This window comes from Eumetopias jubatus, unplaced genomic scaffold (genome assembly GCF_037043125.1).
Source record: "Eumetopias jubatus isolate StellerSeaLion01/CBP00866 unplaced genomic scaffold, mEumJub1_p1.0 scaffold_2, whole genome shotgun sequence".
NCBI lineage: Eukaryota > Metazoa > Chordata > Mammalia > Carnivora > Otariidae > Eumetopias > Eumetopias jubatus.
In genome coordinates, this window is record NW_028274808.1 from 195,812,764 (window position 1) to 195,828,796 (window position 16,033).

The 16,033-nt window shown below is 48.7% G+C and overlaps 1 protein-coding gene across 4 annotated transcripts in view; it reads left to right on the forward strand.

Annotated features, from left to right (window-relative positions):
• Positions 1-16,033, forward strand: part of SLC2A9 (solute carrier family 2 member 9) — a 263,570-nt gene that overhangs the window by 69,771 nt on the left and 177,766 nt on the right. For all 4 annotated transcript variants that reach the window (XR_015767801.1, XM_028089207.2, XM_028089200.2 and 1 more), the window contains one exon: positions 7,489-7,649. Coding sequence is in view for 3 of the 4 variants with exons in the window: in XM_028089207.2 (XP_027945008.1) it covers positions 7,489-7,649 (161 nt within the window). In the remaining variant the exon portion in view is untranslated. The remainder of the gene's footprint in view (positions 1-7,488; positions 7,650-16,033) is intronic.

The following is a 16,033-nucleotide window of genomic DNA, read 5'->3' on the forward strand; positions in this document are numbered from 1 at the left end:
CAACCCCCACACTGCATCTACAGGGAATTTTCTAAAGCCCAGACTCCTGATTGCATGCTCAGATCCTCCAACTGCTCCCCGGCGCCCACACGATTATGTGTGGACTCCTCAGGCTGAGAGTCAAGGCCAGTTATGACCAGTTTCTGGGCCTTTGAGGATTCTCTTTCCTCTGTTGACCACTGTCTAACCCAAGCCCACCCCCACTTGCCCTTCTTGCTCACCTGATGTGGTGAGCATGGCATGGCCTGGTGTCCACGGTCTTTCTCCGCTTCCTTCCTGCCATCACCGTGCTTCCTTCCACTCCACATTATAACTGTGTGTTTACTGTTGTCTCTACTAGATTGGAAGCTCCTTGAAGGCAGGGCCTGCAACACTTGTATCTAGAAGACAGGATGGGAACCTGGGCCCCTGGTGGTTAGGAAACAGGGGTGTAGAGCCAAGAGAGAAAGACAAGAATGGGCCTTTTGGAAAGAGACCCAACAGAAAAGTGCAATGTGGAATCCATGAATAGGCCCAAATGGGACCTAGAGATTAGCTAGCAAGTAAGCTTAAAACTATATTTCATTGCAGAATACTTTTTTCAAATGGAGTCTTACAAGTTTCCCAAAACATAAAAGGAAAACTCTAGCTGAAGGCTCCTGTCTCCTACTCACTCTTTATGACTTTGTTGAAATCTTACCTCTTTCTTAAAGACTTGTGGTACAGTGATTGTCGTGGCATGGGCTTTGGAGTCAGGTGGATTGTCTTCAGGTAGGGTAGCTGCTCTAACAAGCAACCCCTAAATCTCAGTGGCCTAACACAGTGAACGTTCATGTCTCAGCCATGCCACCATCGAGAGCAGGTAGGCAGAAGCACTCTGCTCCGTGAAGTCATTCAGGGACCCAGGCCCCTTCTGTTGAGTGGCTCCACCATTCCTTAGGGCTTTGGAGGCCTCTGCTGGTTATTCTGTAAGTGATCAGACTATAAGGATAATGAGTGAGTGAGTGAAGAGAAGGCACACATACTCTCAATACCTCGGTGGAGGTGACACACATCACTTCTGCTCATACTCCTTTGGTGAGGAGTAGCCATATGACCGCACCCAGATGCAAGGCACTGAGAAATGTGACCTGGCAGTGTGGCCAGGAAGAAGAGGAGAGCCCAGACATTGTGAACAGGGGTGCGGTGGGGGGCGGGCAGCAGCTCTGTATTCCACTAGATTCTGTATGGCTTTCAGATGCATTTCTCAACACCAGAGTTTTCTGTTCTTAATGAACCTTCACAGGATGGCTGCAAGGGTTAAACAAGATGAGGTATATAGATGTAGGATATGTACTTAGCAGTCAACCAGTATTCATTCTATGTCCCCTCTTCTCCCCAGTCCAGTCTTCCATTGTGCAACAGAGGTACTGAAATGATCACCTTTGTCTTTTCCATACTGAACTGGAGTAGAGTGGTGATTAAGAGATGGGCTCTGGAGTCCAAGGACCTGGGTTTGAATCCTGACCCTCCCACATGCCGATGGTGTGACCTTGGGAAAAGCCCCTTATGGCTGCATCCTTAAGGTTCCTTATCTGACCAAAGAGAAATCAAAAACTGGACCTGTCTCATAGGGTTGTGGAGGGGGTGGAATGGGTTCCTATGCATCCAGTGCTCAGGATAGTGCATGGCACGTTGTAAATATGTGTGGGTTACATATTTGTATCATTACATGGTGACCGACACATAGCAGAAGCTCAATTTAAAACACAAACGCTTACTAAAGCACCTGTTCTGTCCTATGCAGTACAAGTCAGCGTTCATACGTATGAGGTCCACAGACCTCAACTTGATGAGTGTTTGTGTAATGAATTAGCAGAACAGCCCTCAGCACCTGGCTTCTACTATCACATAAGGCTTCAGGCTGCCTTTCATCTGGGCTTTTGCTGTATTCATCCCTGGAGAAGACAAACATTTAGTCACTAAAGCCATCACTTTGAAACCAGCTTTCAGGACGTTTGAGAAATGTGTCTGTGCAGGGGGCACGGGCTTTGCTGCAAGTCTTCCAGCCTTCTCCAGCTCTTTGCAGGGACTTCCATCCATCCTCCAGCTTCCCCAAACTGAGATATGAAATCTCTGCAGGGATGCCCAAAGCAACACCTAGGAGTGTGTGATATGAAAGCTCTCCCCTTTCCCAGCAGGCTCCTGAATGCTGGAAAGGAAGAGAAAATTTCCTCCCCAACAGCATCCTTCCAGTTTCTGCAAATCGATTCTAGGAAACTGGTCCCTGCTGCAGGTGTAGTGCTAAGAGGCTCTCTAGAGTGGGTGTTAGCAAGGCTCCTTACAAGGTGGCTGTCATTGCTTGGATCAGTGTGGGATTTCAGTAGAGACCAAGGTCACATCCAAGAATGACCTTCTATGCATGGGAGGGGGGAGCAGAGGGGAAGCTCCTGCTTATTGGGCAGTAGGAGAGGTCCCTCTCTAGTCCTGGGTACTCATTCCTTCCACCAGCTTCTCCGAGGGTCTTGACCCTGTGGATGCTCGCTGTCCCCCTAGGGGTCCTGTACCCCTGCCTTCCTGAGGCCCCTCCAGCCCTCCGCTTGGCAGTTAATCACATTCTCCCTCCCACTATGTTCTGTGCCCCTTGGCTGTCGCCCGTGTATTTCAGGGCCCGGCAGAGTGCCTACACCATAATAAAGACTTAACTGATACTTTTAAATCAATAAATGCACCATTGTACTTGGCTGCTTAACATCGCCACCTTGACTGTGAAGTTAGAAGCCCGGATAGTGGAGTTGTCCTTGAGTGCGCAGATGTGAGGCCGACCTCACACAACTCTCCCCTCCTCCACCTGTCAGCCACGTGACCGTGACTGTGGGCAAGCTGGCAACTCTCAGCTCCCTCATCTGTCAATGAGGCTTTCTGCCACCGAGGTTGCCGTGAGGCTGAAATAGGATAATTTCCGTGTTTGGGTAGAATTTCAGCAGTTGGAAACAACAACAGCAATTTTGTCTGATTGAAGCTAAAAGAGTTGTTGACAAAATAGGCAGCAGCTCGCAGGATTGTTGGCAGGGCTAGTGAGCCGGGCCCAGAAGCTCTGCAGCCTGGGTGACACCCCACCTCACGCCCAGGAGCTGCCATTGCCGGCTAGTGCTCGGCTGGCACAGTACACGGTGGTCCCCCCGACGCAGCGGGCCGCAGACCCAGTCCCCAGGCGCTCCCTCGGTTGTAGGAGTGCCAGCCCCGCCCGCCGCACGGCGCTGGCCAGCTGCAGGGGATGCCCGAAGAACCGGCGTCGGCGCCGTCGACTTGCGTGGTGAGGAATGGATTGTGTGTCCTGCGAGGACTGTGGGGCGGGAAGCTCCCCCAGATGGGAAGGGGCTCCTGACGCCGGGCAGTCGAAGGGTGACAGGCGGCCACAGAGTACACGGACACTAAGGGTCCGCACTGATGTCCAGCCACTGCCAGCACGCGGCTCCTTGGTGAGCTGAGCGGGCAGCGGCTATGGTGGCCCCGCGAGCGGGGTGGGGGCCCGGACCTGCTTGGGTGGTCTAAATGGTGACAAGTGTTTTGGAGATAAGGCAGTGTGTCAGTCTGCTGGGACTGCCCAAACAAGGTAACAACAGGAGTTTATTCTCTCCCAGCCCTGGAGACGAGAGGTGTGAGATCAGGGTGCTGGCAGGGTCAGTTCCCTCCAGGGCCTGTGAGGGACGGGTCTGTTCTAGGGCCCCCTCCTTGGCTTGCAGGTGGCCGTCTCCACCCTGTGCCTCTTCACATCGTCTTCCCTTTAGGCATGCCTCTGTGTCCACGTCCCCCCTTTCTATAAGGATGCTAGTCATTTTGGACCAGGTCCACCCTAATGACCTCATTACCTCATTTTAACTTGGTTACCTCTGTCAAACCCCGTCTCCAAATACCTCACATTCTGAGGCATTGTGGATTGGATTCAGCCTATGAATTTTGAGGGGGGACACAGTTCAGCCCATAAAAATGCCCTGTGTCCAAGTTTCCCCTTTTTTATAAGGACACCAAGCAGATTGGGGTCGGAGCCTACCCTACTCCAATATGACCTCATCTTAATTCATTATATCTGCAACGACCCTATTCCCAAGTAAGGTCACATTTTGAGATACTGGGAGTTAAGACTTCAGCATGTGAATTTGGGGGTGGGGGTCATAATTCAACCGATAATACAGGGATAAGTCAGGGTGGCTTAGTTGAGGGGTATGGATCAAAGGCAAGCATTAAGGATGAATTCACATGTTCTGACTGAACAGTTAGAGAATGGTGGCACATTTAGTAAGGTGAAGAGAAGATAAAGAAATGGAATTCAGGGCCAGAGGTCCAGGTGACATTTCCTATCCCATTCTTTGATGATTGGCTTAGTGAGGGACCTATGCCCCAACCAGGGCCAGTAGGATGTAAAGAGGATTGCTGCAGGCTTCTGGAAAGATCTTAGCATCAAGAGGCTCTTGGGAGGCCAGGATTACTCTCTCCAGCACCTGAATGGGAAAGCATGTGGCCAAAAGGGGTTCTAGAAGTCATCCTGTATTTGTGGGTGGATGCAGGCTTTGGACGAGGTCAAAATTGTGGAGAGCAGAGTGAGGCCAAGGGAAGCACCTGGATTCTCGGCCGTGGTACTGAGCCACCAGATCAACAGTTTTGAAGCTCAGCACGCCTGTGAGTTTGCACTTGTGTAAGCTAATAAGGGTCCTTGTTGCTTAGCTGTTTTGAGTTTAGATATCTTGTTATGTGCAGCCAAAAGCATCCCTAAGTGGTAAAATGCATTATCCCCTCCTGTGGGCTGGATGATCTCTGAGGTCTGGGCGGCCACGTTTGGTTTGTCTCTATGTCCAGCTCAGGTCCCAGTCCTCAGGTCATGCTTGTTGCATCAATCAGTGGATGATGAGTGTCGTGTGCATTCAGGTGTGGAAACTTCATCATCTTTCAGACTAGCTGTAGTCGTTGATAATATATTCTGGCCTCACTCCATGCTGCGAACCAGCTAGTTATGGAGCCAAAGAATGAGAGAGAATGGGAAGAGAACAGATATCTCACAGGGAGAGGATGCTACCCCTCCTCCCTGCATCTCCTGCCATCAGCCCATTTGCTTAGGCCAGAAACCTGGCAGTCTTCTCTTAGCCATCTCTAACACCCTCCCTCCCCAGATTTGGAGCCAGTCACCCAGTTGATCTTGTCCAACCTACTCTTGAAACATATCTTGGATCCATCCCCTTCTCGCTACTTAGTCCAGGCCACCGAGATCTTTGGACCGTTGTTGTGCCTTCCAACATGGTGCGAGCTTCCTTGCTAAGCTTCCTTCCAGTTCACTTGCCACTCTGAAGACAGAGCAGTCTTCTAAAAATGTAAACCACACCATGTGCCCCCTTGCTTAAAACCCTCCAGTAGTTTCCCCCTCCATCCCCTCCCCCCAAAAAGTCCAAGTAACAGGCAAATTCATTACCATGACTTCCAAGGCCCCATGTGACCTCCCTTTCCTGCCCCTCCAATCCATGCAGCCCCTTCTTCCCTTCCTTGTCGCATTACACCACCCTCCACGCCAGCCTGCTTTCAATTATGTGGGCACTGTAAGCTTTCTTCTGCCATGCCATCATGGCACATGCTTTTCCCTCTGCCTGGAATACTTTCCCACCATTAAAAAAAAAAAAGTTTTAGATTGGTGGAATGTATTATACTTAAAAAGAATATATAAGATATATACATATGCATTGCATACACAAACACACACACAGAGTTGAAAGAATGATTATAAATCTAGCACCCAGCTAAGAATAAGAAGATTAAGAATAGAGGATCCTGTCAGGTGCCCCACCCAGATCTGTCTTCCACCCCTCCCAGAAGTGACCACTGACCTGATATTTGCAATAATTCTTTGTTTTCCTTTGTAGTTTTACAATCTATTTGTAATTCCCCCAAAACATTTATATTTGCATATTTTTGAATTTATATATGGCATCATACTATATGTATTCTTTTGTTTCTGGCTTATTTTGTTCAATGCTATTTTGTGTGTGAGATTTTATAAGTGTGTTTGCACATTGCTGTAATTCATTCATGTTTGTGATTCTAGTGTTTCATATGATGACTATTCCACAATTTATTTATCTATTCTATTGTGGGTGGGCATCTGGGTTGTTTCCCATTTAGGGCTGTTGTAAGCAATACTACATGGAATTTTGGGTAAATATGTCCTAGGGCAGGTAGAAAAAAGTTTTTTAGAGGAATTTTCTAGAAATGGATTTGCTGGGCTGTAGGTTTGGGGCATCTTCAACTTTACTAGATGATGCCAAACTGTTTTCCAAGATGGTTGTACAAATTAAACACAGTGCATGAGGGTACACTGCTGATCACTACTTGGTCTTGCCATACCTGTTAGTTTTTATCCTCCTGGGGATTGTGTGAGCTTCACCCAAGCACTGGGCACTGCTCCAAACTCGAGCGTGACCCTCACAACAGCCCTGAGACATCAGTGTCATCATTCCATTTTACAGATAAGGAAGCAAAGGTCCAGCTGGTTTAAATCATTAGCACATTGTTATTGTGTTGGAATTCAGGCTCAGGTCTGTGCATTCAGAACCTATGCTTATTCCGCAGTGTCATATGCTAGCTCTGGAAATGTTTGTGGGCCCATGTTCAGTATCAGTGGATAACTATGAGCATCTTGGGGATGGAACTCCCTTGAGGAGCTTAGTGCCATGACCTCAGTCCTTGGTGCCCATCAGAATCACGCAGTCACCATCCCAAAGCCACCAAATCAGAACTGACAACAATGGGGCTCTAGACAATGCAAAATGGTATCTTGTTATGGTTTTAATTTGCATTTGCTTGTTGACTAATGACATTGAGCATCATGTCATTAACTTACTGGTCATTTGAATTTTCTTTGGAGTCTGTTCAAGTCCTTTGCTCATTTAATTGGGTTGTTTGTCTTATTGATTTGTTAGAGTTCTTTGTGTATTGTGGATATAACTCCCTTATAGTATATGTGTTGCAAATGTGTTATCTCAGTCTGTGGCTTGTCTGTTCATTTTTCAAGGTGTCTTTTGAAAAATAGAACACTTTAGTGTTGATGAAACCCAAATGAGCATTTTGTTTTTGTTTTATGGTGTATCTTTGTCTATCTCAAGGTGGGAAAGACTTTCTGTTATATTGGGCATGTGCATTTTTAACACATTTCCCAGTTGGGTCTGCTGTGCACCAGAGGTGGAGAAGCCTGGGCATAAATAGTTACCCTAGGTTTGGGGTCAGATCTGAGTTTGACTTCCAGGTTTGCCACTTAGTGAGCAAGTCACTTTGTCTCTCTGAGCTTCAGTTTCCCTATCTGCAAAATGAAGCAAAACTAGGGCCCATCCACAAAATTTGATAGAAGGGTTCAATGAAATAAAGCTCAAGTAGAACTTAGCAAAATGCCTAGTGTGCAGAAAATGCCCTATAAAAGCTGTTTTTGTTTACCTACTGGCTAGTTTCAAGCAGCGGGTTGGAATAACATGGTTTGTTGTTTGTTTTCAGTACATCAAGTCCTTCTACAATGAATCATGGGAAAGAAGACACGGGCATCCAATAGACCCAGATACTCTGACTCTGCTCTGGTCTGTGACAGTGTCCATATTTGCCATCGGTGGACTCGTGGGGACTTTAATGGTGAAGCTGATCGGAAAAGTTCTTGGGAGGTTAGTGGGGGTTGTCTCTGCTTGGGGATCCTCTCTGTGATGTTCACAATATGTTGGTATCATAGTCAGGATCCCAGAAGGCAAACGAATTCCATTTAGACATTCCAGCTGGGGATGTTTTAGTACCAGAAGAGCAAGGGGAGGAGATAAGGCACGCGAGGTCAGGGAGGAAATGAAGACCATGGACAATGGGCTGACAAGCAGGACCTGAAGTTGTGGAGGGCTATGTGGACTGAGATATGTCAGCACCTATTGTCCAAACAGGGAGGAAGTAGGGGAGAAATAGCCTGGCTTCTTTCTCCTCCCACCGTCCAACCTGCTGCCAGTGCCACTCATTGGCCAAACCCAAGTAGAAACCAGAAACACCAGCAGGCTTGCTGGTACAGTCCAGGAGGACCAGCTCCCAGCGCTCAGAGCAGGACAGGGAGGGAGGAGATGGATCCGGCTGCAGGAGCAGATGGAGAAGTCAGCACAGTCTCTTAGCGAGTGTTCCAGATAAGTCCTCATAGGACGACGTTTCATTATATGACTGAATGATAACTTACTAAACCAGTCTCCCATGGATAGACATTGGGGTTGTTTCAGAACTTTTGTTTTACAAATACAGCTGCAGTGAGTGTCAAACACTTCACATTGAAATTTCCCATCCAGGTCCTCTGCAGTCAGAGCCACTTTACCTCCTGAGCTTCATTTCTCACTTATTTCTGTCCTGAAGACTTCTCTGAGATCAGATTGATTATCAGTACATTTGCCCATACATTTTTCTCTGTTTCTTCACTTGTAACTTCCTGGGGGATATTGAGGTGTTAGGGGAAAAATAGAGTCTCTGCAGCATTCATGACATCTTCCTTGACCCTAAGGCCACTTCTAGGTGGTAGGTAACACATGGGAACTCTGCACCCCAGAGAAGTACAGCTATTGCATAGTGGAGTGAGGGCTGCCATTTCCTGAGGTCCCCTAACGTTCCAGGTACGCACACACACGGTCTTCTTTCATTTTCTCTACTCCCTGGGGTCTTGGATGGGGGATGGAGTTGAAAGCTTAAACGGTGCCTAAGCTCAGGTTGGACCCAGCTCCACAGCACGGTGCCCTTTCCACTATGCCGAGCAGATCGTGAGTAGGGGTCTGCTGGCAATCGTACTATAAAATCCGTGACTGTTTGACCACAGGGAAGTGACTAGTTGGCCCCCAGATTGCTAAACCCCTGGCCCAAGCCAGTTTCTGACCCCAGTCCTCTGGTCTATTCTAGTTAGATATAGTCACCCCTGGTCCCCGGATTTATGGCCTGTCACATACACCTGCCTTATATCTGGCCATGGCACTTATAGCCCCAGGCTGCCCCCTAAGGAGGCTCTGAACCCAAGCGGATGGTACAGGGACAGCCACAGTAGTCGGTGTCAGGATGCTGTGGCCCAGCAAGTCCTGACACCTAGCTTGCCAGGTGTGTGATGTGGGACTTTGCCCCCTCACCTCTCATCTGACACTTTTCCCGGATGTAAAATGAAGGCAACGAAAGTGGCTTTGCAACTCTAAACAGCATGGTGCAAAAAAACCCCGGAAGGAATGGGAAAGCGACAATATGTTTCAAAGAAAGTGATTTTCTAAGTGAAGGAGGAGTTCTAGGCTGGAGAGAGATTCTATCAAAAGGTGTTGGTCCTTATGCCCCGGGTAGCTGGCTGTTCCTTTTTTCATCATTTCAGGAATAAAAGTTGAACTGAGATGAAGTCTCGGCTTGAATAGTAACTCTGTTGGGAGGAAAAGGAGCAAAACCCAAAGAAGTCTGCTACCATTTATTCACTCCCTGCTACATACCAGTGCTTGGCATTCCATACCTCCTTTACTTCTGCAACTCTGTATTATTGTCCCTGTTGTACAGGCGATGAATCTGAGGCCCCGAGAGAGGCCTAGCAACTTGCCCAAGGTGACAAAGAATGAGGTTGAGCTGAGATTCAGATCTGGCCTCTTTGACCAGAGCCTGTGATTTTCCTATCACATGGTATTTATTGAAACTGCTTCTTGATGCCTCATTGTTTGTCTCCCAAGGGGGCTGCTGGGGAAAAAGAAGAGACTGGGCTTAATGTGCAAGGTTAGGATGGGGTCCGACAGAAGGGGCTCAAACATGTGACTGGTGAGGGGAAATTTGGGTGGAGCTGGGGTCCTCAGAGTCAGGTGGGCCTGATCCTTGTTAGAACATGTTGAACTCGTCTGTGATTTGGGAGAGGGGTGAGGACAGGGGAACATGAGGGGCCAGGAATGGTCTGTGGAGATGAGTCACCCCCATTATCTGGGGTGCAAGTTCCTTGTCTCCTGGAGTCTCTGGCTTGGAGAATTCTGCTTGAATCCTCCCCTCTTTTGGAGTCATCAGTCCCCTGCTTACGTGGTTCTAGTGACAGAGCCCTTCTTCCCTCATGAGACAGGATGGTGACAATGTGCATGGATGCTGGGTAGAGGATCCTTGACACTTACAGCACAGGGGGCCACGTATGAGTTACTCAAGTTCTCCAAGCTTGGCTTGGTTAGTGGCAAAATGAAGATAAAGCAATGGCCCATCTGAGGGTTGTCATGTGAAAATGAAATGAGACAGTGGATATAAAGTGCACATCTCAGTGGCTGACATGGTGTCGATGCCCACCTTATGGTGGTTAGTGTCATTGTCATCTTTGTCCCCATCTTCATGAGCTCTTTCTGAGGTGCATCAGCCCATCATTCACAGAGCCGGTTGTGAATATGTTCTTCTAGTCGCACTGAAGTTGGCCTCCTTACACTTAGCATTGGATCTAGTTTTTCCCTCTAGAGCAGAGCAGAGCAGAGCAGCGCAAATAACCAGAGGAGAAACGCACTCGGGCTTTGAAATCGGATCCTCAGGCATACTCTTGAGCAAGCTGCATAACCACTTTCGCCCATGTGGCAGATACTTTTGAACACCGACTGGGAGCCAGGCATTGTGACTGGCACTTGGGCCTCAGCGGCAAGCAGCGGAGCCCGAGCCCACTGCGTAGCCATGAACAATTCACTCTGCACATCATCACGGCGTCATCATGGCGACCGGAAGCACTGTAGATGGGGGGATGGGGAGTAGAGATACAAGAAGAGGCAGTTTTAAATCTGTAAAGCTCTGGTAAGCAAGCCCACCTAAGGGAGCGGCTGTGGGGGTGGCAGAAGATACTATTTACAGAATGTGTCATGTCCCTCACACCTGTGACAGGAACCCAAACCAAACTGGCTCGGGCCCAGACAGAACTAACTGGCTCACGTAACTGGACTATAACTCAGCTGACTTCACCTGTCTGTTTTCTCTGTCTCTCAGCTCTGCCTTAACTCTGTGTTGGCTTCGGGCACAGGGGCTCTCTCCCTGGTGAGGGCAAGATGGCCCCAGCAGCTCAGGGTGACACTGTTCCTGCTCAGTATCCCCAGCACAGACTTCTCCTAACAGTAGTTCTAGTAAAGTCCCAGGCCTGAATCTCATTTACTTGGGTGAGGTTGCATACCCTTGGAGCTTCTCAACCAGGGGCAGTTTTGCCCCAGCAGGGGACAATATCTGGAGGCGTTCCTGGTTGTCACAGCTAGAGGATGCTACCAGCATCCAGTAGAGGCCAAGGAGGCTGCTAAACATCCTGCAGTGCACAGGACAGCCCCCACCACAAAGAATTTTCTGGCCCCAAATATTAATAGTTCCCAGGTTGAGAAATCCTGGCAAATAACATTCTAAATTTAAGTTAAAATTACTGTATCATGTGCCCCTTCCTACAGCCACAGTGGGGTGGGGATGTGACCACCTCGAGCCCCCACACAGAGTGAGGGCAGGAATGTTTCTTGGCGGAAATCCAGGGCACTCCTATCAGAAGAAGGATGATGGGTATTGAACAAGAAGTAATAACCAGCCTCCTATACATCATGCTAGGCAAATAGCAGGTTCTCAAAAGTGTTATTTTTCTCCTCTTTTCCTACTTCAGTATTTTTAAATGTGTCTTTACTTTATAGATGTGGGAATGAACATTAGCTCTCGAGGTACCTACGGAGGGAGCCTGCAATGTACATGGCAAGCACGTACTAGGCTTGAACAACAGAAATTTCTTCTCTCACAGTTGGGGAGGCTGCAAGCCCAAGATCAAGATGTCAGCGTGGTTGGTTGCTCCTGAGTCCATTCTCTTTGGCTTGCAGGTTGCTCTCTTCTCACACGGTCTTTTTCCCTATGCAAGAGCATGCCTGCTGTCTGTTCTTCTTACGAGGACAACAGTCCCATTGGATTAGGGCCCCACCCTTAGGACCTCATTTAACCATAATTATTTCCTTGAATGCCCAATTTCCAAATACAGTCATGTTGGGGGTTAGGGTTTCAAGAGAGGAATTGGCACACAATTCAGTCCATAAGAGAACACATTCAGTGGTTGCTGACCATCTCCTCTTTCAGGCTGGAATTGTCTTCGGAAAGCAAGTTCCCCAGAAGCAGCCTGCAAGGGGGCTTGGGATGCATGTGTTTTGTTGAGGAAGGGCTCTTCAGGAGTTCCCTTGAAGCTGATGGAAGCAGAAGAGAGAAAAGGGGAAGAGAGCCAAGCCAGGCTGTGCTCTCAGGTCCAGTCTGGCCCTGGCTGGCCTACAGGGGTCTGGAGCATGAATCGCACCCAGGAGCTGTCCCATCTGGGGCCACATTATCCTCCTACCTCTATCCGAGAAGGAAGCTGTCCTGGGGTTCAAGGCAGACGATAAGGAGAAAGACTGGGCGTGGTGGAAGTGGACTTCAGGAAGGCAGCATTCCAAAGTCTGAAACAGAGAGTCAGCCGGCCCCAGACGCGCAGTAACTTTGGTACACGTTGTTTCTGCACCATCTGTTTGTCTGATTATGGACATGACCCGTTTGGCATTACAGACGCACGGGCTGGAGGTGACAGTTAAAAGTCAACAAATAGTCACTCCTGCCGCACACTGCCCACCACTCATCTGTTAGAACCAAATAACTGGCCTCCTCTGGGCTCACATAGGACTTTCTCTTTCCCTCTGTCACATCATTTAGCATTTTGTGCTGTTACCACTTAATTACAATTACATTTCTGTCTTTTCCCTGCAAGGGGAACTCCTTGATGCAGGAACCATGAGTGTATATGAGCCCACATGGCGCCGAAGCTTGTACACCCTAGACAAGCAATAGACATTTGTTGGATAGATGGAAGGACGGATGGAGGGCTGCTTGATGCTTGAGGGTTTTTCTACTATAACTTCCCAAGATGGCCACTTTTCCCCTGCTTGCATACTTTCATTCACTCATGCATTTATTTTCCCAACAAATATTTATCGAGCCCTTGCTATGTGCCAAGCACTCATGGGTGAACAAAGGGAATAAAGTCCCTGGGGTCACAGCTCTCCCAGCAGAGGGAGCAGCAAGTGCAAAGATCCTGGGGGGTGAACAGGCTCAGCTTCTTAGGAGAGAAGACAGGATGTCAGTGTGGCTGGGGCCAAGTCAATGAGTAGAAAATGAAGCTGAAGGGGTCACTGAGATTGGATCCAGAGGGCCTTGTGGGGCATTTTTTACTCTGAGTAAGATGGGAAGTTACTGGAGTGTTTTAAGAGTCGGCCTGACTTAATTTGAAAGTCTTGCTGTTATCAGTGCATCTGGGGAGTCTGGTTAGGAGCATCTTGCAGTCATCCAGGTGAGGTGATTTGGTTTGCACCAGGTTTGTAACAAGACACAGTGAGAGGCAGTGAGAATTTTATGCGTTTGTGACATATTTTGGAAGTAGAGAAAACAGGCCTTACTGATGTATGATATGTGGGGAATGAGGGAGAGAAATAAAAAATAATGCTAACATTTTGGACCTGAGTATCTGCAAGGATTGTGGGTGTGTTGTTGTTGTTGTTGTTTTTGTTTGTTTTTGTTTTTATTTTGTTTTGAGGTAGGGAAGCCCATGGGAGGAATGGGGTTTTTTTGGGGGAAGGAGGAGCAATATTAGGAACTCAGTTTTAGGTATATTCACCATGAATTGCCTGTTAGACCCCCTCGTGAAGACGTGCCACAAGCAGTTGGATATATGGATCTAGCACTCAGAGGAGCGCAGAGCTCGGGTGTCAGTCTGGATATTGTCAGTACATAGGTGACATTAAAGCCAGCAAGTAAGATCACCTAGGAGGTGTATAGAGGCCAAAGGAATGGGCTCCAGGGCTGAGACCAGGACCCCCCCCAACATTGAGAGGGTTGGGAAGATGATAAGGATCAGCCAGTGAGGGAGGAGCAGACCCGCTGCTGAGTGAGGGCTGGAGCACACGTGAGGGAAGTGGTGATCACCTGTGTTTAGCAATGAAGACAAGGCCTGAGCTCTGGTTGGTGGATTTAGCAACGTGAAGGAGCTCTGGTTACCTGACAGGAGCTGTGCCAAAGGCACGATGGGGGAGACCACCACTGGAGTGGGTTGAAGAGAGAAGAATCACTTAAGACAACAAGTCTAGAGGAGTGTAGTTTCCTTTAAGGATGGGAGCTACCAGCCGTGTGTTGATGAGATGTTCCAGCAGAGGGGGAATAATTGGTGGTCGGGAGCAAGAGATGAAACTTGCTGATGCAGTTCTTGTGCAGGTGAGAGGGGCAGGGGAACTGGTCAGTAATTGGAGGGATCGGCCTCAGATGGGAGCAGGAACAGTACATCCATAGGAACACGAGGGGAGACAGCAGGTACGCACAGAGGCAGGGAGGTCAGTCCATGTGGAGGGAACATGTAACATCCTCTCTGGATTGCTTCTGCTTTCTCAGTGGCGTAGAAAGCAGGGTCATCAGCTGAGGAGGAGAAGAGGGGATTTGGAGAGAGAGAAGATGTGCAGAATAGTCCTGTAGGAGAGCAGGAGACTGAACAAACCAGGGAACCACAGAATGACTGCTAAGGGTCCCGAAAGCCCCCTTGAGGTCGGTGCTCATGAATTTCATGTGACACCGGTCAACATAGTTGTGGGTTTTTTCTCCAACCAAGCTGAGCTCTGTGGTGCGTGGGTGAGGGAGGTCAAGATCTCACCAGGGTTGGGGTCTGCCAAACACATGTAATGAAGGCAAGCGGGTGAGGGGGTCAAGGAGTTGAGGGTGTATGGCTGTTTAAAATGATGGATCATGGAATTCAGGCTAGGTAAGCGGGAATGGGCGGACATGAGGAAGGTGTGAGGATTGGGGGAAACAAGGTAAGGTCTTGCTGTATAGGTCGAGCTAGGCTAAAGAATTGTTGGAAGGGTGGGTGGTGGCAGCCGTATCTCCAGAGGTTCCCCATTCCACTAGGCCTTTACAAAAGTACTTTCTAAATCTAAACTGAAACACTCCCTGTGTCTTCTACCACTTGGTCCTGTGCATTGAGCTAAAGCATGACATAATGGAAGCTCTCGCATTTTCCCTGAGCGTCCTCTTGTCCAGGCTCAGTGTGCTGAGTCCCTTCGGCCATTTGTCAGGTAACCTGCTCTCCATTCTCTTCATCACCTTGTCACTCCTCCTCGTATTTGACCCCTTCTGCTGGGAGCTGATGATCTTCTGAGCTGCACAGGAAGATTCTGCACTACGGAAAGCTCAGGACAATGAGTCAGGTGTCCCAGGTGGGGTTGTCAGGGGTTGCTGAAGCTCTGTGCTCAGAAATGGCATGGCCCTGGTCTCCCTTGTTTCTGTTGCCATGTTCCTCGCCCGGGAAGAATGGGAAAAAAATCATTAAAATCCCCATGTCTGAACCCCAGTGAGTCAACTTTGCAAATTGTTTGCAAGTAAGGTTTCCATCCTCGCTGGGACACTGTCAGGCTGAGGGTTATTCTGGGAAGGAATATATTAATATGATGAACTTGCTTAGAGGGTGTGCAGCCCTGTTTGCAAATATTTCAAGTCAGACCAGAATGTGATTTTCACATTCTCTGCATAGCACAAAATACACCATCGCATCCAGTGCAGGAGCTCAGGCCAAAGCACTTGGTGGCATCCTTGTTTCCTCTTTCTCTCCACCTCTGTCCAGTCCATCTGTAAAACACATCAGCTGTCCTCAGAACACACCAGGATCTGACCACGTCTCACTGCCTCCACTGCTACCATCCTGGTCCTAATCATCATCAGCACTTGCATGATCCCTTGCCAGATCTTCCCAGCAGGTCTCCCTGTTTCCACTCTTACTTCTACAGCCCATGGTCAACATAGAAGACTGCATGGTCTTGTTAATATGAGATGTCAGGGCCATCCCATCCCTCTCCTTAGAATCTTCCAGTGGCTGCCCATCTCTTTCCAGGTGGGAACCCAGGTTGTCATGGTGGCTCGTACAAGACCCTCAGGAGCTCCCCTGCCCGTCTCTCTGCCTTCATTCCACTACTTGCTCTCCTACCCTCCCCTGCCTCCAGCCCCTCTGGCCTCACTGGCGTACCTGAAAATAGCCCACGCCTGACTCTTT